Below are 16,682 nucleotides of genomic sequence, written 5' to 3'. Positions count from 1 at the left end.
CACACGCGCACACAGTCCTCCGATTCTGATTGGCCGGGAGGATTCTGAGCATGAACCACTAGCAAGTCGGAGCACAAGGAGGCGGGATTTGCCTTAAAACCGGTGTGAAAGAAGAGCTTTCAGGGAAGCCGTGGAAAGCAGATGTCGGAGTCGGTGGGCTGGACGGAGACGGAGCATCACTTCAGTACCGGGGGGGAAAGTGGACCAGGAGGGCTTTGATCCATTCCCACCGAGCAGGGAGAAGACTGTCTCCTGAAGACTAATTGATGATCTGAGTCCAGCGCGGGTGATGCGAGCCGCCTGTAAATGCAGCCTTGAACCTGAAAACATTGTAACAGCCCTCCGGCTCGGAACGCTTTTGTTTTTTTTTTATCCGTTTTTTGGTGCCGCACCGTCTCACTGAGCAGCAAGCATGGATGATGAGAATCAAGGTACGACTCGATTCTGATTTTCCTTTTTTTTCCCTCTTCTTCTTCTTCCCCTGCTAGTCGTCTGATTGCACATATAGCCCATACTGGTCTTATTGAATAACCCATGTGCTATTAGATTAGATTAGATTAGATTAGATCGGATTAGATTAGATTAGATTAGATCGGATTAGATCGGAATTAAAAGCGTGTACTCCTGGATAATCAGAGTGGTTCTGAATCTTTCTGCATTGTGCTTCTGCAGCTCATGCCTTCTCAAGGCCAGTGTTGGTAAGTTTTGATTGCTTGGAGTGCTGCTTCTGTATCACAGGGATGGAAAGCTGACCTGAGATCAGTTTGACTGATGGACATTTTGACAACCTGTTCTGTGAAACTACCGTCCCGTATGAACCTTCACTGGCATCATTGTTCTCGGTGCTGTTAGGGTTCTGAGGTTCTAGATTTGGTGGGAACTTTTATGAAAGGGAAACCCGTCCTGGTGTAGGGTTCTGCGTCAAACCTTTCAACTGGTCTTCTTCTAGGGCGAGAAACCAAACACCTTCTAGGTGCCAACTTCTTAGGGACTTCGTCAGTCGTAGTCGACTATGGGCACGTCTCGTCAGTTGCTGTTGGAGCATCTTCGGTGGTGGCTGAAGAGCCCGATCCTGGACTGGCAGGCATGGTTGCAGATGTCGCAGACAAAAGTGGCATCGGTGCGTGGGGTCATACGCCTTTCTTTCCTTCGGGCCCGCTTGTCCTCAGCAGCATTAGCAAGCTTTTCTTCACTAAGCGTGGTTTGCTGTTTCACTGCACCCCCGCAATTGCTGCGGTCATCTGCCAGCTCTTCCCAGGAGTTTATGTCGATGGATGCCAGCTGGACCGTTTGTTTCTAAGAGAGTAATACAGGCAAAGATTATGAGCTAAATTTTTATTGATAAATGGCCGATTAAACGCACATCGACCAGAAGTCACCTTTACTCTGTCTCAAACTTTTCTGTTACTTTCATGCAAGTTAGTAGACCCTGTAGTGAATCTGTTCAAATACACTCATCTCGTTCTTTCTTTCAAAAACACACACCCATTTCTTTAAATGTCAAAAAGTAACTTTATTGTACATACGTTTATGAATCCATCCGTCCATCCATAGCCGCTTATCCTGTCCTACAGGGTCGCAGGCAAGCTGGAGCCTATCCCAGCTGACTATGGGTGAGAGGCGGGGTACACTGGACAAGTCGCCAGGCTATCACAGGGCAGACACATAGAGACAAACGATCATTTACACCTACGGTCAATTTAGAGCCACCAGTTAGCCTAACCTGCATGTCTTTGGACTGTGGGGGAAACCAGAGCACCCGGAGGAAACCCACGCGGACACGGGGAGAACATGCAAACTCCGCACAGAAAGGCCCTCGCCGGCCGCTGGGCCCGAACCAGAACCTTCTTGCTGTGAGGCGACAGCGCTAACCACTACACCACCGTGCCGCCTACGTTTATGAATGTTTTCTATTTAAATGGAAAATGTCAACAGGACTATGCCTATTATTATGCATATGAATGGAAATGATATGTTTGAATAACTGCAAGTGGTCATCCTAATGTAGGCCATGAAAATAAATCAAGAACTCTTCAAAATGCAAAACGGGTTGTTGTGTGATCGCACCTTGGCTCGAAATCCTATAGAATTTAAAAGTGTCTCGAGATGCCTCCGTCTAATTAATACCAAGTCAATCAACAGTGAAAATGGGCTTCAAGGATTATACGCTTCCGGACCACTTTAGGAACATATCAGAACTGGACAGGTTGAAGATTGGACAAATATCTTCAGCTGCCGAGTTTTGAGTGAGTTTGTGCTCACTGTAGCCTCAGATTCCTGCTCTTGTAGCACATCCACCTCAAGTTTTGGCATGTGATGTATGGTGTTTTTTTTTTTTTTTTTTTTTTTTGGAGATGCTTTTCTGCTCACCGTGGTTGTAAAGAGTGATTATTTGAGCCACTGTAGCCTTCCTGTCAGTTCAAACCAGTGTGCTCATTGTTCTTTGACCTCTCGCATCAACAAGGAATTTCCGCCCACAGAGCTGGATGGTGTTTTTGTTTGGGGTTTTTTTTTTTCCACTTGTCTGTGTAAACTGTAGAGACTGTTCTGTGTGAAAATCTGAGGAGATCAGAAATTTCTGAAATACTCAAACCGGCCCAAAACATGCCATAATTAAAGTCACATTTGTGATCGCATTTTTTGTGTGATGTGAAAATTAACTGAAGCTCTTGCCCTGTATCTGCATGATTTTATGCATTGCCCTGCTGCCACATGATTGGCTGGTTAGATATTTACCAGAGGGCGGCACGGTGGTGTAGTGGTTAGCACTGTTGCCTCCGAGCAAGAAGGTCCTGGGTTCGAGCCCCGTGGCTGATGAGGGCCTTTTTGTGCAGAGTTTGCATGTTCTCCCCGTGTCCGCGTGGGTTTCCTCCGGGTGCTCCGGTTTCCCCCACAGTCCAAAGACATGCAGGTTAGGTTAACTGGTGACTCTAAATTGACCGTAGGTGTGAATGTGAATGGTTGTCTGTGTCTATGTGTCAGCCCTGCGATGACCTGGCGTCTTGTCCAGGGTGTACCCCACCTTTCGCCCGTAGTCAGCTGGGATAGGCTCCAGCTTGCCTGCAACCCTGTACAGGATAAGCAGTTACGGATAATGGATGGATGGTTTACAAGAATGAGCAGGTGTACCAGTGTTGCTAATAAACTGGTCAGCGAGTGTTTTCCCGTTCATCTGAGTGTATGCCTGTGTGTGTATGTGTAGATGGACGAAGAGCAGTAATATTTACACAGCACATCAATATTACATCCTGCAACACTAAAAAAAAAAATGAGTCATCAGGAGATGAGATCCTCCCTGGCCCCAACGTGAAACCCCACTCCAAATTTTCCGAAGTTGAATTGGTTGCCATGGAAATACAGAAAAAATAAAAATCACAGAAATCCCCAAATGTCAAAAGGCTCAACTCGTCTAGTCACTTAACATAACTGTCAGGTTTCATGAAAAAATTCCTAATAGTTTGAGTTATGCGCTGGAAACTAAAATGTTGACAGATAGATGGACAGAGAGATGACTATATCCCCCTGTATTATATGCTGGGGGGATAAAAATCACAATATTAAGCACAGAGTTATATTTTTATTATTGTTACATTACGATAGTTTTTGAAAAAAAGATGAAAGTATTGATATTTCATCCATCCATCCATCCATCCCTGATTCCTAGGCCTTGTATAGAATGTACAGTGGTGCCTGAAAGTTTGTGAACCCTTTAGAATTTTCTATATTTCTGCATAAATATGACCAAAAACAACATCAGATTTTCACACAAGTCCTCAAGTAGATAAAGAGAACCCAGTTAAACAAATGAGACAAAAATATTATACCTGGTCATTTATTTATTGAGGAAAATGATCCAGTATTACATATCTGTGAGTGGCAAAAGTATGTGAACCTTTTGCTTTCAGTATCTGGTGTGACCCCCTTGTGCAGCAATAACTGCAACTAAACGTTTCCGGTAACTGTTGATCAGTCCTGCACACCGGCTTGGAGGAATTTTAGCCCGTTTCTCCGTACAGAACAGCTTCAACTCTGGGATGTTGGTGGGTTTCCTCACATGAACTGCTTGCTTCAGGTCCTTCCACAACATTTCAATTGGATTAAGGTCAGGACTTTGACTTGGCCATTCCAAAACATTAACTTTATTCTTCTTTAACCATTCTTTGGTAGAAGGACTTGTGTGCTTAGGGTCGTTGTCTTGCTGCATGACCCACCTTCTCTTGAGATTCAGTTCATGGACAGATGTCCTGACATTTTCCTTTAGAATTCGCTGGTATATTTCAGAATTCATTGTTCCATCAATGATGGCAAGCTGTCCTGGCCCAGATGCAGCAAAACAGGCCCAAACCATGATCCTACCACCACCATGTTTCACAGATGGGATAAGGTTCTTATGCTGGAATGCAGTGTTTTCCTTTCTCCAAACATAACGCTTCTCATTTAAACCAAAAAGTTTTATTTTGGTCTCATCCATCCACAAAACATTTTTCCAATAGCCTTCTGGCTTGTCCACGTGATCCTTAGCATGCTGCAGACGAGCAGCAATGTTCTTTTTGGAGAGCAGTGGCTTTCTCCTTGCAACCCTGTCATGCACACCAGTGTTGTTCAATGTTCTCCTGATGGTGGACTCATGAACATTAGCCAATGTGAGAGAGGCCTTCAGTTGCTTAGAAGTTACTCTGGGGACCTTTGTGACTATTACACGCCTTGCTCTTGGAGTGATCTTTGTTGGTCGACCACTCCTGGGGAGGGTAACAATAGTCTTGAATTTCCTCCATTTGTACACAAACTGTCTGACTGTGGATTGGTGGAGTCCAAACTCTTTAGAGATGGTTTTGTAACTTTTTCCAGCCTGATGAGCATCAACAATGCATTTTCTGAGGTCCTCAGAAATTTCCTTTGTTCGTGCCATGATACACTTCCACAAACATGTGTTGTGAAGCTCAGACTTTGATAGCTCCCCATTCTTTAAATAAAACAGGGTGCCCACTCACACCTGATTGTCATCCCATTGATTGAAAACACCTGACTCTAAGTTCACCTTCAAATTAACTGCTCATCCTAGAGGTTCACATACTTTTGCCACTCACAGATATGTAATATTGGATCATTTTCCTCAATAAATAAATGATCAAGTATAATATTTTTGTCTCATTTGTTTAACTGGGTTCTCTTGATCTACTTTTAGGACTTGTGTGAAAATCTGATGATGTTTTAGGTCATATTTATGCAGAAATATAGAAAATTCTAAAGGGTTCACAAACTTTCCAAGCACCACTGTATATGTACTGTATGGTCATGTGTTTGAGCTGTGTGACCGAACCCTCACTGTGAACGTTCAGGGGAAGTTGTTTTGTTCAGTGACCTGATTTCTTCTCTCAAACATATTGATCATTTTGATCGCTTATTGGATCTATAATTGTGCAGCCTCTGGACTTGGATGCGTGTGTGTCAGATCATTGATTGATTGGGGTTCATCCAAAATTCTAGGCTTTCCCGTTTTGACCTTGGGTTATTGAGCCAGTACTGGGAGACCAGTGTGGGTATAATGCTAGCTGTCTGGGACTGATATGGCAGACAGACTAGATTATAGACTCCCAGTGAAGGAAGAGATGCTCCCCCGCTGTGAAACAGTAATCAGTGTCATCACCCGCTGTGGGATCCCGTCGACTGTATACTGGCTCGCTTTGTCAGATTAAACAGGTATCACAACACTTTGATTTTTTTTAGTTAGAGAGATAGTGGTCATTTTGTGTGCCAGCTTAAACCTGTCTGTTGAGTATTGACTGTGATCAAATTTATGATGCTGCATTTGCAATATGAGTGAGGTAACTTGTGTTCGGTGAACCTCAGGCATGTTCCTGTGGTTCTCCCCTGTTTGGATGGTTGCAAACCACGAGCGTTAATGTAAAAACTTGTTGGTGGACTTCCAGGGGAAAAACATGACTGTGGTCTATAACTTCCTGCTGGGAAGAGAGGACCAAACATGCTTTGTTGAAGGAATGTTTAAGAGCATAAAATACTCCTTCCATCACTTCCAGGTATGCGAGTGTCGGTTTGTCCTTTTACTGGGTTTCAGCTCAAAATTTTAGCTCTATCATGTGCTGCTTGTGTGTGCTCTTATCGTGCAACACTGAATCAATGACTTTTGTGTTATTTGTTAAGGTTCTGCTTTAGTTACTGGAAGGTTGTAAGTACCAGCTCGCCATTTAGACCTTTTGAGCAAACCGTCAAATGCTCAATTTACATTACATTCTTCACTTTGGATAAAAGTGCCTACCAAATGCTTGTCAATGGGGAGGGGGAACCCACACAGTCCAGTAAAGATGTCGACTCAGTCATATTGTTTTTACTAATATTGAGTAAGCGTAATTTCCAGATAATTGACTCCGATCTTTTAGGCAAGACCTGATTTCAAAACCATGACTCGACACCATTGGATAGAAATAGAGACTCTTGATGTTTCCTGGGGGCGGCACGGTGGTTAGCGCTGTTGCCTCACAGCAAGAAGGTCTGGGTTCAAGCCTCGTGGCCGGCGAGGGCCTTTTTGTGCGGAGTTTGCATGTTCTCCCCGTGTCCGTGTGGGTTTCCTCCGGGTGCTCCAGTTTCCCCCACAGTCCAAAGACATGCAGGTTAGGTTAACTGGTGACTCTAAATTGACCGTAGGTGTGACTGTGAGTGTGAATGGTTGTCTGTGTCTATGTGTCAGCCCTGTGATGACCTGGCGACTTGTCCAGGGTGTACCCTGCCTTTCGCCCGTAGTCAGCTGGGATAGACTCCAGCTTGCCTGCGACCCTGTAGAACAGGATAAAGCGGCTAGAGAAGATGAGATGAGATGTTTCCTGATGTTTACAGCCTAATTCCAGTTCCATCCAGGCTGAGATTGGATATATTAAAATAAAAGCCCTGAGCTACAGCTAAGTGTAACTCGTGTTGACTAGCCGTAGACCGTAACTAGCATACAGGCTATGTGCATATACAGATAAACTTCAACTGAATGAAAGTATTAATGGTTTCAGAAACAACTTGTCTCTCGACATAGCATACCTGTGCATAAAAACCCCCCATAATTTTCCCCTTAAACAAAACCGAGCAACAAAAAAGCCGTTAAATAGCATCAGCAGTAGTCGTCGGTTCTCTGGAATGGAGCATCAATACGAAAAAATCCTGGAGAGACTGATTCTCTGTGTATAATTAAAGCTAGACGGCCTTTCGATTTCGTAAAATCGGTGAAATTTAGTTCCCTCTGAAATGTGGTCATTGTGATGTATGTTTCTTTCTGTAATATCTCACAAAATATCAGGCCATTCTGTGGCTGGGAAGTTATTTCATTTGAGGGGATTCCCGAGCAAATAATGTGCATGAAATTGCTCACTTCGCTCAGTCCGTATGCAAATGTGTAGGTTTACCGTGACGGTGCACTGACAGTTACATCGTTCTGTCACTAAGTGAGCAGCTGATCACGTCGATATTTATTAGTTTGGTCCTGCATTTCCTTTCCTTCGTATATAACATAACGTCTTTTCTTCTCACTTTCCATTACTGTAGTCTTTCTTTCATGTCTTTCTTTCATGTCCTCCATTTTTCTCTCCCGTTTCAAATTTGTATCCCACAATGCCTTGTGCAAGCGGGGAAAGCCCACCATGTGATGCATGACGTCGTATCTTGAATTGGGTCATGGTGAAGCAGGAAAAAATAGTGGAGAATTTAGGGCCACGTGGCCCTAAATTCATTAATTGTTCTATTAAAAAAACTAATAAAATTGGAATCTGTGATTCGAATTCGGTAGCTTTCGGTCCACTAAACAAAAATAATTGGGTGTCGGGGAAGATTCTTTTTATGACCTGCACTTGAAAAATCTGAAAGGCAGTCTACCTTTAAGCAGTGATTCCTCAGATATACACACTTGTTTCCATCAACACTGGAATTATTCATCTCGTTGCATAGAAATGAGTGCAGATCTAAGTTTACAGAATATTTCAACAAATCCACATCTGATTCACGAAACTGTTGGTACTTTGAATGCAAATCATGAATCAGCTTCAGCTGTGTGGACACAAGCCTCATAAGTCCACTTGTCTTTTTTTAAATTTTTTTAAAAACACCTCAATTTACCTATAATATATATGTGTGTGTGTGTGTGTGTGTGTGTGTGTGTGTGTGTGTTTATTTACCAGCTTAAGGTCGGTCCGTATGGTGAAATACCATGACCGAGGTCTTGAAAGTACTGACCGAGGCTCTCTGGGCCGAGGTCAGTATTCAAGGCCGAGGTCACGGTATTTCACCATACGAACCGACCTTAAGCTGGTAAATAATATATTTATTTTTTTCTTTACCAAATTCTAACAGAAAACGAGAGCGCCTGAAAGGGAAAACCGAGCCGAGCCGCCATTTTGAATCCTCATTCACGGCTGTAAGCAAATGGCTTCCTCCTCGGTATACAAGTGCACTTCCATGGCAGGAAAAAAAACTACATTTTGCCGCCTATGTCGTCCCCTATTTATACAAATAGGAGCCATTCAGGATTCAGCCATGTTTTTGCTCGGCGTTAGCAAGTTAAAGGTTTTAGCTTTCTCCTGAAATGTTTATTTCTTCTTCCTCAGGGTAGTAAAACTCGCTTTCGCTGTGAACACTGTCGTTATCGCCATCCATGCTGTAAAATTAATGCTATTCTCCTGAGAAATGCTGGCAAAAATTTATAAGATTTTTGATAATCTTATAAATAAATCTTATTTACAAAAAGATAAATGTTGACAAAAAATTCTACTATGTTTGTTGTTGTTGTGAACGGGTGAGTCGCCAGAGGTCCGTAACTGGGGTCCGTACCACAGGATACGGACCCGCTCGCCAGCCAATCAGAGCGCAGGATTTGGACAGCGAAAAAAATATATTTGTACAGGCGTGCAACATCGCACTTGCAGTTGTGGCCTTGTAGTGAAATATGAGCATTGCTGTGATGTGGACATATGTAACCACAGCAGTGCTGATAGTCAGTATAACCACACGATTGCGATATTGCTTTTATATATAACCGTTCTATAAACAAGACATCAAAATGTCAGTTACCTGATTTTGGACACAGTATGACTAAATATTCTGTTTATTTTTACTGTGCTTGCGGAAGTACAGTACTGTGCAAAAGTCTTAGGCACCCTTTTTTTTTCTTTTTCTCCTTCATACAAACTGTTATAGATTTCTATTATATGACTTCTACATTATCGAGTCAGCACATTTTAGAGTTCCAAACGTTCGTATTCCAACGCCAAATTAAATGTTACAGAATTATTATTTTTTCTTTGTATCTGAGCAGCATATTACATAAGAGAGCGCTTTTCAGATTAAAAAAGAAAATATAATGAAGGCTGCCGGGTTTTGGTGCACAATGAAGACACGAGTGTGACAAAGTGTCCAGAAGAACTGTGGCTGGTTCTGTACGATGCTCAGTAAAACCTACAGCTCATTTCCTTATCAAACTGCACTCATTCTACCTGAGACAACTTTTTTTTTTTAAATGCAAAGTCTCATGAAACCAAATATCGACTCTGTTTCTTTTATTACTGTTTAAAACAGCAACAAACACAAGAACATTGTCATTCCCTACATTTCTGGACTATCTGAGAAACTCAGGAGGATGTTCTACAAACGAAGAGTTTGGTTCCAAAACGCGATAAAATGTTTATCTGTACCTGAGACTACTGTTTATTTATTTATTTATTTATTTATTTATTTAAAGCAAAGGGTCGTCTCACACCAAATATTGACTTTGTGATATTGATTCATTATGGCTTACTGTTTATGATAATTTTTAACGTTGAAACAATTTCATTGTTTTTAAGCCATTTTTGGTCTACAGCATTTCTTTACATGTGCCTAAGACTTTTATACAGTACTGTATGGTTATAGGATACAGTAAACTTGATTTTTCAAGGAAAAAAGTGGAGAATATTTTTCAGAACCCAGGAGGAACGCTGCTTAAGCCGCATTGGGTGGTACCAATCTCCGTTTCTATCACCCTCTCGCCTATTATATACAGTAGCTAGGGTTACAGTGGGGGGGCTAGTCCTCTGGGCAGACGTCTTCTCTGGGCCAAGGCTCATTTAAAATGGACTGTGGCAAAGTGGAAAACTGTTCTGTGGTCAGACGAATCAAAATTTGAGGTTCTTTATGGAAATCAGGGACGCCGTGTCATTCGGACTAAAGAGGAGAAGGACGACCCGAGTTGTTATCAGCGCTCAGTTCAGAAGCCTGCATCTCTGATGGTATGGGGTTGCATTAGTGCGTGTGGCATGGGCAGCTTACACATCTGGAAAGACACCATCAATGCTGAAAGGTATATCCAGGTTCTAGAGCAACATATGCTCCCATCCAGACGACGTCTCTTTCAGGGAAGACCTTGCATTTTCCAACATGACAATGCCAAACCACATACTGCATCAATTACAGCATCATGGCTGCATAGAAGAAGGGTCCGGGTACTGAACTGGCCAGCCTGCAGTCCAGATCTTTCACCCATAGAAAACATTTGGCGCATCATAAAACGGAAGATACGACAAAAAAGACCCAAGACAGTTGAGCAACTAGAATCCTACATTAGACAAGAATGGGTTAACATTCCTATCCCTAAACTTGAGCAACTTGTCTCCTCAGTCCCCAGACGTTTACAGACTGTTGTAAAGAGAAAAGGGGATGTCTCACAGTGGTAAACATGGCCTTGTCCCAACTTTTTTGAGATGTGTTGTTGTCATGAAATTTAAAATCACCTAATTTTTCTCTTTAAATGATACATTTTCTCAGTTTAAACATTTGATATGTCATCCATGTTCTATTCTGAATAAAATATGGAATTTTGAAACTTCCACATCATTGCATTCTGTTTTTATTTACAATTTGTACTTTGTCCCAACTTTTTTGGAATCGGGGTTGTATAACTGAAGTCAGGTTTAATTAATGCTCTTTTTTTTTTTAAATTATATAAATATAGACGAGTCATGTTTCCTTCCTGAACAATAAACAAATCTATATTCCATATAAAAATGGTTGCAAGAAATTAAGCTCTAAAAATCAGATTACCAAAATGACTAAATTACGTGTGGCACATAGTGCGTTTTAGTATTGATGTGAATTAATAACCTCGAAGAAGCTGCAGTGATCTCGAAGTGTCTTTGAAGAACCTGTTTGCCCAAAACTCCACATCCAGGTCAGTGCACCGCAGTGCCTTTTGTACGCAGTATGCAGTGCACCTATTACTCAACTGAAGGACTAGAAAAGTGACAAAAACCCACAGTTGCTCCACTGATGATGATAAATGTGATTTAGAAGAAGAAGAACAGCAGCAACAACAACTTTATCCATCACACGTACACTTGTGAAATTCCTCTCTGTGTTTAACCCGTCTGAAGCAGTAAACACACAAGTGAGCAATGAGCACCCACACACATACCCAGAGCAGTGGGCAGCTGCGCCACAGCACCCAGGGACCAGTAGGGGGATAGGTGCCTCACTCAAGGGCACCTCAGCCCATGTTAACCTAACCACATGTCTTTGAACTGTGGGGGAAACTGGAGCACCCGGAGAAAACCCACACAGAGAACATGCAAATTCCACACAGAAAGGCCTCCATCGGCTGCTTGGGCTCGAACCCAGAACCTTCTTGCTGTGACCACCATGCCACCGAAGAACAAGGTGATTTGCCGTTTTTATTGTTGTTCTTTACACTACTTTAGTCCACTTGCTATACTGATGATACTGACGTGGACTTTGGTTACTTAACTGCAAATCAAGTGGGTTTTTTTTAATATTGTTAAAATAATACATTCAACCTTTTACCAGATGTGAGTTTGCTCAGATACACTTAAGATGAAACTGATGAATAAGGTGGAATTTGTGTACACTTGTTCTATGATCAGAATTAACCATACACAACTTTGATAAAGGGTCACTGGGACTGTTTTGTCTTGTCCCTAATTTTGTCATGGCCAGGTCCCATCCATCAGGCATCTCTCACCTGTCCCACAACCGGGGGAGGGCGAAGGCTTTCACGTGCTTCGTTTGAGCCCTGTGTAGCCGGCCAACCGCATCTTTTCAAACTGCTGCTCAGGGGACCGCACTATACTTGGACAAAAATGCTATTCGTCCATTTCCACATGCGGGAGTTCACAAGTGCCCACTGATTGACTGACTAGTGTGACTCCCAGTGATGGGGGGAGAGAGTGAGTATGCGTCCCTTCCCTACCTGAGAGTATGGCCAATTTTGCTCTCTTGGACTCCCAGCCATGGATGGCTGTGTTGTCATCACCAGGATTTGAACTCGCAAGCTCCAGACAGTAGGGCAAATCCTTTTCGGTTACCCCACTCAGGAGCCCCAGAATATTTGTTTTTGGAACGATTACCTTAACTGCAGTAGTATTTCAACGAATATGCAGTAAACAGACTGTCAGCAGGCATTACCCATTTGTGCAAACAAAATGTATGAGGACAATATCTGTAGAGCACAACATTAAGCACACAGATTTTGCTTTGTGCTGCTGATTTCGAAACACATGCTATAGTTGAGTCTGCTTGTCTTCATAAATGGCCCCTTGTGTATCACTGCAATTGTGAAACACTCAACTTGGACAACGTTAAGCTAAAACACAGAAGACAAACTCCTCTCCATGAATTTGCCATTTGTTCCTGGTCATTCTTCTAATCAGTGTTAAAGGCTATTTTTGCGTTTTAAAGCATCTTTCTTACAGAGGCACGTCTGTTCACAGATTGTTTTGAGAGAGAAATGCTGGATGCTAGCGTGCAATTCAGGGTTAAAAGCCTGAGAACGGCTAAATTGGAAACACGTTTAGGCAAACAGTGCGTCAGTATTGGGGGAATTTAAGAAGGCGCGAGGCAGGCTGAAGGCTATTCATCAGGCCCACGCAAAAGGAAGTCGTGCTATACGCCAGTCTGGGGAGTACTAAGCCGTACAGGGGGATAAATTCCAGAGGAAAAAAAAAGAACCCCCTCTTTCTCAGTGTTTGCAGTATTTTCATCCCTGGAGCTAGAGGATTTTTCTTTCTGAAGTGGCTTTCCTGAAAGAGGAAGGAGGAGGTTGGTGTAGGTGGGGAGATTCAGGGCCAGGACAATTACATAACACAATCCCAAATTGCTCAACTTGTTGAAGATGCAGAAAAAAGGTGTAACCCTGTGTGCACTGTGTTGCTTTCTGCTTGCTCTTATGCGTGAGCTTCTTCGAGGGATGGTAAATACTACGCAGTAGCGGACATGTCTTAAATTTCTTTCGCGAACCCACCAGGCAAATGAAAGCTCCAATGTGCTTTAATTAAATATGATTAAAAAAACAGCTAATTATGTGGATCAGTAGAGAATATGGAAAATAATCAAGTGCTTGAATCCCTGGGAAGGGCAACCATAGTCTTTGACCAAAAAAAAAAAAAAGGAGAAAGCCTTTGACTAACATTTTGGCTATGAGGCATAGGGTTCTATCATGAGTCAGGTTGGATGACGTATTTAAAGCTAGACGGCCTTTCGATTTCATAAAATCAGTGAAATTTAGTTCCCTCTGAAATGTGGTCATTGTGATGTATGTTTATTTCTGTAATATCTCGCAAAATATCAGGCCATTCTGTGGCTGGGAAGTTATTTAATTTGAGGGGATTTCCGAGCAAATAATGTGCATGAAATTGCTCGAGTTGCGCAGTCAAGCAGACAGAGGAAGTCCGTGTGCGCATGCGCAGGTTTATCATCTTTTGGGTTTTACGACAGCTGGCATCCACAGTGTTTCATTACCGCCATCTACAGGTTTACCTTGACCGTGCACTGACAGTTCCATCATTCTGTCGCTAAACGAACAGCTGATCACACCGAGGTGCTCACTGACCGCCGATATTTATTAGTTTGGTCCTGCGTTTCCTTTCCTTCGCAACATAACGCCTGTGTCCGAAATCCCTCCGTACTCACTATACAGTGGACTGTATAGTGAGGTCGAGATTTTGTAGTGCTGTCCGAATGTACACTGAGAATTATTACACCCTATATAGTGGACTCATAGTGTCCCAAAAAAGTAGTGTACAACCAATGGTCACTAGCTAAAGCAATGTGTCCCATCATGCATTGTGGTCGCAGTGAAAGAAATCAAATCAAAAGCCTCAAATTTGATTTAATAAAAGGCAGCAGCAAAGAAGAAAGAAAGTATTCAGCCTGGATTTAAAAGAACTGAAAGATGCAGGTACTTTGTATTGATTAATGTGGGAAATACGCTCCGTATAATATGGATTTATCACAAAAATACATGCATGTGTTTTATTATTTTGAAAACCCACCGGCTGACTGATCTGGCACGTTTTAATTGTGCGACAGTAATGATGTAAATAACGGTGCAATGGAGTGATGTCCGAAAGTGTGTTTTTGGGGGGGGAGAACCCCCCCCAAAAACACACTTTCGTGGCACATATTTGTTTATCTTTACTAGTGGTTTGCAAAAGTAGTAATCGAGTCTTCACACTTTGTTTTAATTTGAAATACCACAGATATTCCATTTATTTATTTTCTAATAAAAATAACATCAAAGCTGTCAAGGTAAGAAACATCTGCCTAGTCGAGGTGATTGACGCTGGCAAAGGTGAGTGGGAAATTATAAATTGTAGGTAGGCCTGTTGATATTAATAATAATTGTGTGCAGCACTTAATAAAGGTCAAATAAATAGGCCTATAAAATAAATACATTTAAAAAACAGTGAAATTATAATAATATGGGCAATAGATCAATAGATCACAGCAGTTGTGCTGTGTCCTACATGTCATTGCTCTCATCCATGGCCAAAGCAAAAAACTCGAATTCTGACACTTTCTCATTCAGCTGGTCATACACGTTGTCCCCCAAATCTTCGGTTTGCCTGGTCATAGTAGGTGCGGAGAGATTCACCGCGTTGAGCGCATCCTTCTTGTCGGGACACACCTCCTCGGCCACAGCAAGCATGCATACTTGAACAAAGTCCCCATCAGTAAACGGCTTTCCATGGGTAGCTAGTAGGTGAGCTGCCTTATAGCTAGCTCGGACAGCAGCCTGGCTGATCTGGGTTTGGCGAAGGAATACATTCTGTTGTGCAGCCAGTCCGCATTTCATCCTCCGAATCCTGTCTTCTCTTGTTTGCCCTCGCAAACTAGCATACTCTTTGTGGCGGGTTTCGTAGTGACGACGCAGATTATATTCTTTGAAAACTGACACACTTTCTTTACATACAAGACAAACTGCACAGTCCTTACACTGAACGAAAAAATAATCGGTGGTCCACTGTTCTTTAAAAACTCTGCACTCTCTGTCAGCTTTTCGCTGGCTGCTAGCCATTTTGCTGTCCTGAACACTGACAGTTCTCTGCGCATGCGCTGCCTGTCACTGCTTGATCGCGAGCATATGATGAAAATTCGGAAAATATGAATAGTTCATTTTATAACTAAATATCAATTTTAATTGATAAAATCAACCAAATACAAGATGGAGACATGTTATTTGCCAAAAAGCAATTTAAAAAAATAGGCCATGACCACTTTTGGGGATTGCCTCATAGGGCCGGTTCAAGTGGTGGGGGGCAGAGGGGCTGGAGGGCCGGTCAAAGGGGGGTGGCGGGCTGGAGTCGGCCCGCGGGCCGTAGTTTGATGACCCCTGATATAGTCCTTCTATATAGAATTCCCTAGATAGTGAGTAGGGAGTAATGAACGAGTGAGTGGTTTTGGACACGGGGAACGTCTTTTCTTCTCGCTGTTTCAAATTTGTATCCCACAATGCCTTGTGCGAACGGGGAAAGCGCACCACGTGATGCATGACGTAGTATCTTGAATCGGGTCATGGTGAAGCAGGAAAAAATAGTGGAGAATTTAGGGCCATGTGGCTCTAAATTCATTCATTGTTCTATTTTTTTTTTAAAAACTACTAGAATTGGAAGTCTGCAATTCAAATTCTGTAGCTTTCGGTCCACTAAAGCAAAAAATAACTGGGTGTCGGGGGAAATTCTTTATCTGAACTACACTTGAAAAATCTGAAAGGCGGCCTACCTTTAAATGTAAGGGGATTGTAAGAATGTGTTATCTAACAGGTTGTGTGCTGTATTTTGCTCAGATATAAACCTGTTTCCACATGCTTTCCCACATTCCTGTTTCAGGAAAGATTATCCAGCCACCTTTCAAGCCTAATCATAATTAGTACGCCTAGTAAAAACAGTTCCTGCCGACAGCCACATCACATCCTCGGATCCTGTGCACAGTGCGTCAGGTGACGTGATTTGGAAAAGAGTAGTGCGCCACAACATTGCGGTGTAAATATATGAGCAAACGTATCAAATGAAACCTTTTTTTTGCAAAGCGTTATGGAGTAAAGTTTGTTCTTTCTTTTAGCCCAAGAGCATTAGCTCAAAATTGAGTCCAACCCGGAACAAATTAGTAACAAGCTGAATTTTTCAGAATATGTTCAGAATACCCTTAGGAATAACATACTAAAAGTCCCCAGGAATCCACCTTGTGCTCTCTGAGAAATTCAAGATGGCGTCCAAAATGGCCACCAATTGGAGATTTTTCAATATCTCAGGGATAAAACATAATATAAATGCAATTAAAATATTAAATTATATGTTCTCTCATACAAGCAATGCAAATTCACCATTGTCACACTGTTAAAATTAACCAAGATTACAAGGTCATTA

At 42.3% G+C, this 16,682-nt stretch overlaps 1 protein-coding gene across 1 annotated transcript in view; it reads left to right on the top strand.

The window, feature by feature from the left end:
* Positions 1-27: 27 nt before the first annotated feature.
* The window catches only part of cyth3b (cytohesin 3b), a 103,744-nt gene continuing 87,089 nt past the window's right edge, over positions 28-16,682 (top strand). The window contains exon 1 of the mRNA XM_060901376.1: positions 28-431. Within this exon, the coding sequence (XP_060757359.1) occupies positions 413-431 (19 nt within the window). The 5' untranslated portion in view covers positions 28-412. The remainder of the gene's footprint in view (positions 432-16,682) is intronic.

Source organism: Neoarius graeffei, chromosome 20 (genome assembly GCF_027579695.1).
Source record: "Neoarius graeffei isolate fNeoGra1 chromosome 20, fNeoGra1.pri, whole genome shotgun sequence".
Taxonomy (NCBI): Eukaryota; Metazoa; Chordata; class Actinopteri; order Siluriformes; family Ariidae; genus Neoarius; species Neoarius graeffei.
This window is presented reverse-complemented; position numbering and strand designations above follow the sequence as displayed.